Genomic DNA, 6,931 nt, shown 5'->3' on the forward strand with positions numbered 1-6,931 from the left:
GCCTGGCTGCATTGGGGGAGGGCTGTCTGCTCGGGACGTCGGCTTTGCTGCTGGAGAGCGAGGTCGATCGCTTTCTGTGGACTTGGAGAATGGCGAAGAGGCGGAGGCGAGGTTCGCCGGCCTGCGCTTGGCGCCGTCTCGTGGCCGTGCAAGAGTTGCGTCCGAAGGCCAGGCGGAAGCCCGTTTGGCGCTTGCTGCATCGGGCGCGGTCGGCCTTCTTGTTCAACGGGCATCCGCCGGCTCGGAAGCAGCGATGCCGAAGAGCTCGGAGCAGTTTGGGCCCCGGCCGGAAGTGGTACGGCGCCGCCGGAAGCCCGTGTCAGATGACACCGGGCCGCGGGCGCCCCGGTCAAAGGCGCGCGCGTCAGAGGGCAACTTTGTTCCGGGTGCTGCGCCGGCGGAGTCGCGGCAGCGTGCGTCTGCTGCAGGTGGTTCAAAGTGGCTTGTTGCGGTTGACGACCCGGCGTCTGGTCGCATTGCGCCGCTGCGGAAACGCTTGGAGGCGGGCCGCAATCGCCGGCTGCGGGACGGGGCTTGACTGAGCAGGAACTGGAGCGACTTAAGGTCGCGACAACGGGCTGACAAGCGTAGGGCGGGGCGGGCTGGACGTAGTGGTGACATGCGAGCTCTGCTGCTTGATTCCGGTGAGCCCCGGAACAGCCCTGCGGACACAGAGAGGCAAACTCATCATCTGGTGCAGATTCCAGGGAAAAGCGGTGAAAGACAGGAGCACGCCCCCCGCCGACGCGACGAGAAAGCCAACTTCAAAATGAAACCTTAGCATGTCCGCGCGAGTCACGGTGCGAGTCGCGGTGCATTTCTCCACGTGTGAACGTGCGAGTCTCTTCCAAATACAAACCTGCTGTGTCGCCATGGCGACGGGCTCCAGCAGGGACCGATAGAGGCCGCCCTGCTGGCTGCTGTGGGAGTCCGAGTAAACGGTGGAGCCCTTGCCGCTGTCCAGAGTGCCGTCTGCTACGGAGACACAAAATGATCCAATCACACACAAGGGGCAGAGGTTACGCTCGTCTGACGAGCGACAAAATTCTGCGGTCATCGGCGCCTTTTTGGCGCCGAACACCAGCGCAATGGATCTGAAATGAAAGCGAGGGGGCGTGCTTTCAAGTGCAGACCTTCAGCTTCCCTTTGGCGCTCTTGTCATCCTGACCCGTGACACCGCAGGCTTTGCGCTCACGACGCTCCTGCCCTAAACAGGCCGTACAAGAGGAGGGGCTTGCTTACATGTGACCGAGGTGGAACTGGCTGGCGGGGTAGCGGGTCGGTCGCGCCGCTCGGCGTCCGCTCGCGGCTCCGGCAAAGGGGAGTCTTCGCGTCACTGTCGTGGAAGAATCCGGACTCCACCTGAAGAAAGGAAAGTGGTGGCTCACCGGGATTTCTGCTGTGGCAGAGTGAAAAAATGCTCACACTCAAAAATATTGGCCGTAACGAATAAAAAAACAAAAACAAATTCCAAACGGTCTCATTTCTTGAGAAAATGAATGAGTGAATGAAGGACAGGCTCAGCGGATCAGAAAATGGATGGATGGGTGGACTTTGGGCAAAGGTCAAAAGCGCTCGAAATCAAAAACAAAAGCCATTGGGTGGGACTCGCGTGATCCCTTTCAGGAAGATGGCCATGAAAGAGCTGGAAATGAAGTGCCGAACCAAATGGATTCACATACCATCTCTTGCGCCACCACCTCAGGGACTTCCTTCTCCAGGTCAAAGGTGAACTCGATGGCGCCACTCTCCTTATATTTCCCTTTCAATTTCTTGTGGTCCTCCACCCACAGTTTGAGGGCGATGGAGGTCTTTTGCCCGTCGTCCTCCTCGGCAAGCTCCACCCTCACCCCCGTGTCCTCGGCAAAGAAGGCGTGGTTCAGGAGGTCTTTGATGGCGTACCTGGAGAAGGTAGAGCCGAGTTGACGCTCCGAGCGCACGACGACTTTGCTCCCGTTGACCTTTAGGAGAGCCCCGGCTCCGTCCCGCGGCGCGAGTGTCACGCAGGGGCGGACGCAAACAGAACAGCAGCTGCCAGCGCGACGTGCTAGGCCTCCCTTGCAAGTCACCGCGTCCCGGCAGCGCCGCTCGTCCGCCCGCAGCCTGATGCGCGGGCGGCGTGCATTGGCGTCGCTCAAGCCAAAATTGTTGCGAGATCCAACGGACACCGCGTGACAAAGGCTTACCGCTCTTCTCTCTTTTGGCAGATGCACTCCCCAATAATTTCTTTAACTTCAGGATCCATGACCTTGTTGTAACTGGCTGGCTTGACTCCCTAGGTCAAGAAAAAGGACAACAAATGGAATTAAAACACAAAGCCTCAAGCGACGTCGAGGAATGTCTTTATCATTCAGAAACAAAACACGAATCCATTTTGGCATCCATGTCAAAATATTTGGGCCTATTTTTGACCAATATTTTGCAGTGGTCTCAGTGGAGCAAACGGGAGCAGCTCGGTGACACCGACAACGCAATTCGGAGAAAAAAAAAAAAGACATTGCTCGGTTGAAAGGGGTTACAAATATGTTTGTCTATCGACCCCCCCCCCCCCACCCCCACCTTCTATCCAGGTGGATTCCTGCTCTTATCCATTCAATCATTGCCATGCATCTTGTTTCTTGAGCAAACCAGATGGCACCGAAAATGGGTTATGTTTATGCTGAAGGTCAATTCCAGGCTTCTTTTTTTTTTTTTGCCCATATGTGACATCGATTTTTTTTTTTTTTTCAATGTGAACCGTACCATTGTGATTCGTTCCAATCCTGCCCAGGTCTCTTAAGTATGCGGGTATGTTTCAGATGTGACAAACGTCACCATCGGTCAACAACAGATGGCGCCGAACGCAGTGGGGAATGAATAGGGCAGGTATCATTCCATTCACAAAAGCGCGATTGAGGATTCACGCACTACCGGTACCAATTTTACTTTCATATGGGCGACATTCTCAGAAGAAGCAATGTGGCAAATAGTCGAGCAAATAGTCCTTGCCCTAACTTGGTGCATTGGTACACATGGGATGATTTGTATTTAGAATTGAACCCCAACGCAGTAACTCGAATCACGGGTGTCTTAGTGAACATGACCCGATCAAAACGATCATAATTTCAATCGATTGCAACCACGGGCAGGCTGTGTACATAAAATCGCAAAAAGACGCCGTAAACTCATGACATTCACATTGCTGTGACCATCGCACAAAGTTTCACTTCATTGGTGTCTCCGTGTTTTTTTTTTGTTTCTCAAGCTTCAAGCTTGTTGTTCCGATTTCAGTGCTTCCGCCATGTTGGTCTGATATGTTCCTCTCGCCTTGTGACGAAATCTCATGTCACATGAGTTTACCGCGAAAAGATGGCGTCAAAGAATCAATATCGGGCTAAATTCCCACAAACGTGTCAGGACAGGGAAGGACCTTCTTCAAATAATGGCCAAAGTCATATTTGGACTTTTTTTGGGTTTTTGCTTCAAACATCTCCGGATGTTGGTCACCTAAAATCGGCCGTCCCTTTAGTTCGACGGATCATTCTATTCTACTTCTCAAATGAAATTGTTGATAAACATAATTAGTATTTGGGTCCGTTTTTTCGTGACAAGAATTACTTGAGCCATTATTTGAGGAAGGTGACGATATTTCAATCCGTAAACACGCCACGTGCACGTCACCTTACAAGTCCGCCCTGTTTTTATTATGTGAACGACAATGTAAAAAGATTCGGCCCTCCCCTGAAAAAAAAAAAAACATTTAGCATCATGCCTTCGGACTTACGCTTGTAACTTTGCGATAAATCTGCGCAGCATTCTGACATTCCGAGTAGGGATATTCCGAGGTGGCCATTTCCAGCATACACATGCCGAAGGCGTAGACGTCCACGGCTTCGTCGTAGTGCTCCTCGTACATCTCTGGGGCCATGAACTCTGGGGTGCCTGCAGAAAGAGTCGGCGCCAAAGGTCTTCAACACGCTTCTCTCGTCGCCGGGGGTCGGCAACAAGCGGCGCCCCCAACTCCTCACGCCTCGGGAAAATAAACGCAAAGTGTCCGACGCGAGCGTATGCTCGTCGTCTCAAAAGCATGCCGCGCTTCTTTCTTTGGACCTTGCGCAATTTCGGTGGTCAGCGTCAGGGACGTTTGCCAACACTTGACTTGTCGGCGGCATGCGCGGAAAGCCCGGCGACACCAAAACCCTTTTTATTCGGGTTTGTTTGATCGGAGTTGTCGACGGTAAGATGATTGTGATCTCGAGATCTTGAAATCAAATCATTTGTTATGTTGTATCATTTTTCGTCGCTCAAAATAAAAGCGTCACGCTCTCCGACATCCCGGCCAAACGTCGTACACGGATCGAGACCTTCGACAAAAAAATATGCATTTGGAGTCTTGTCCATCTGCGCGGCCACAAATGCACGTGAGCGGCCATTCTCCGCCACAGACGGCAGCTTACGATTACGATTTCCTGCGGCCCTCATTTGCAGATGCTGTGCGCAGAGGAGCCAAAGTCCCATCAAGCAGGTCACATAAATATACAGGCAGTTATTTGGCTCAGATTTATTTCGGCATTCGGTCAAATAATGCCCCACCCCCCCCCGCCCCCCATCGAATTCAGGTCAAGGCTCCGAAAGCTGAAAGGATGACGGCTCACGGCATTTTTGTTTGCTCAAAGTTCGGCTTTTTCATTCGCTTGAAAGAGACCCTCAACTATGCCATTTTGATTCGATTTTTTTGGTCAGAGTTCAAAATGTGTTCACTGAATAACAAAGAAAAAAAAAATCATTTTATGAAACAACGCGGAGCAACACACTATTTGAAAAGGGTAAAGATATCTCTCCATACTGTATATAGATATACATTTGAAACAGGCTGTCAAAAAGCGTTTGCGGCGGCTCCCGGTGTCGAAACGGCGCTTTGAGTGTAAAAAGGTGGCCGACCAAAGACGGGCGAGCCGACCTACCGATGACGCTCTTTGCGAAGGAGGCGGCCTTCAGCGTGGCCAGCCCTAAATCGCCGATCTTGACTGAACCCGTCGGGCCGGTGATGAAAATGTTGTCGCACTTGAGGTCCCTGTGGATGATGGGGGGGGTTCTGGTGTGGAGAAAGTGAAGGCCTTTCAGGATCTGCCGGCACCAGCTCCTGAGCACCTTGGGCTTCATCACCTTAAACCGCTTCAGATAGCTGCACGAGAGAAGGCCAGCGGGTCGGCGGACGCGCGCCCATGTCGCCGACGGTCGGCGATTTTTTTCCGTACTCACGTTTTTAACGTCCCCGATGTCATCAGCTCCGTCACCAAAACGATGCACTTCTTTCCTTTGAGCGGCGACTCCCAAAAGTCGTAAAAGCGGACGATGTTTGGATGCTGGAGGCCTTTCAGCATCTCCGCCTCTTCCTTGAAGCGCTGACGTTCCACTTTTGACAGCTTCCGGTCCTGAGGGAAAAGGACAGAAGTCCACTGAAGGGAAAAGAAAGATCATCGCCCCAAACTATTATGACGAGTTGGTTCAAAACGCTCAGACGGGAGCCAAAATGGCTGGACGGGCAACCAAAGTGCGTCCTCGCCTCCGCCTTCCAGTGTCAGCTCTCCAAATAGGGCAGGCAGTGATTTCATCTTTCAAACTTGGGGACCGAACCGTCTTATTGTATGCGCTTTATTTTTCTGGTTCGTTCACATTCGGGGAAGTTGTGGCTTTTGGTCATCTGTGCGGGTTTGCGAATGCACGCAAGTGTGCGTGTGCAAGAATTGTGAAAATGGGTTGAGATGGTTCAGCCCTCCCCACACTGGGGCGAAAGTCTCTCTTCCGTCCGTCTCCATTTCCTTCAATCTCATGGTCCACCTCGGGCGCCCCCTCCCATCCCCCGTCGCCGCATTCAGCCCGCCTGTCGCTTTGCGCTCCTCGAAGCGAGCCACTCCCTTCGACATGGCCAGCACGACCCATCATTTGCCAGCCGCGCCCCGTCCCGGTCCCCGCATGGCGTCCATTGCCCCGGGAAGCGCCAAATCCCACTCGACTGCATTTTCTTCCCCCTCCCGCCGGGGCAGCGGCAGCTTCCATAATCACCGGCCCACCCTCACGGAGATGGACCGCAAACTTGGAGGCTCGGAGACATTCCCCCCCCACGATGAACCCCAGAGAGAGGAGAAATCGTTTCAAATCGAACAGTGAACGATGACACGGTCGAACGCGGTGCGTGATAACGTGCCGAGCGCGCGCGGAGGAGCGCGAGTGAGCGTGCGGAACTCGGGGGTGGCGACTTGGATTGCACGCTTCTGTAGAGTCGTGAATAATTCATCTCTGCAGAAAAGGAGTGAGGCAAGCAGAGCAACAGAGAACTGGCTGCTTCCACCCGAGTCGGGCTGCCTCGGTTGGCCCAGAGGGGCGCCGCCTTCCCAAGCACAAAAAGGGGCTGCGGCGCATGGGTGACTCTGCGGCAAGCAAAACTCACTGAAGAAACTGAAGAGGCTTGGGCCCAAATCAATTTCATCGTCACTGCTGTCATCGTGCACAAATGTTTCCCCTTCCCCAAATCCTCACTACACACACACACATGGACGGACGCACGAACACAACTCCAACGAGCTCCCTTCACAGAAGACGGTGAACCTTTTGGATAATTCAGAAGCCACGTGTTCGCTCAGCAGGGTGAAACACTGAGACTCCCCAAAGACAACGTGTCAACCTCATTGGAGAAAAAAAAACAAAGGCAGGAGCAGATGAGGCCTCGTTCAGCCATTCAATGTGACATGAAATTCAGATCAGAATTGGAAAGTCCATGCACATCTGGAAGAAGCGCAGGCTTCTGCCTTCAGGCCATATACGGCAGACACAAATCCACACGGAAACATGACAGAGCGCAAAGGATTCAACGGCGCTGGGCCAGCCGGCGCATGGCTTGACAGAACATTTAAAACACTATGTCCGTATATACATACAAATATACATATAT

General features: G+C 53.0%; 1 protein-coding gene across 1 annotated transcript in view; it reads right to left on the reverse strand.

The window, feature by feature from the left end:
- LOC109507131 (serine/threonine-protein kinase WNK2) overlaps positions 1-6,931 on the reverse strand; it is a 36,035-nt gene that overhangs the window by 8,954 nt on the left and 20,150 nt on the right. Inside the window, exons 2-9 of the mRNA XM_019856350.1 lie at positions 5,242-5,414; positions 4,944-5,164; positions 3,764-3,921; positions 2,187-2,275; positions 1,683-1,902; positions 1,250-1,362; positions 1,024-1,094; positions 860-975 (exon numbers count right to left, since the gene is read on the reverse strand). Of these exons, the coding sequence (XP_019711909.1) occupies positions 860-975; positions 1,024-1,094; positions 1,250-1,362; positions 1,683-1,902; positions 2,187-2,275; positions 3,764-3,921; positions 4,944-5,164; positions 5,242-5,414 (1,161 nt within the window). The remainder of the gene's footprint in view (positions 1-859; positions 976-1,023; positions 1,095-1,249; positions 1,363-1,682; positions 1,903-2,186; positions 2,276-3,763; positions 3,922-4,943; positions 5,165-5,241; positions 5,415-6,931) is intronic.

Source organism: Hippocampus comes, unplaced genomic scaffold, assembly GCF_001891065.2.
Source record: "Hippocampus comes isolate QL1 unplaced genomic scaffold, H_comes_QL1_v1.1 scaffold473, whole genome shotgun sequence".
NCBI classification, from domain to species: domain Eukaryota; kingdom Metazoa; phylum Chordata; class Actinopteri; order Syngnathiformes; family Syngnathidae; genus Hippocampus; species Hippocampus comes.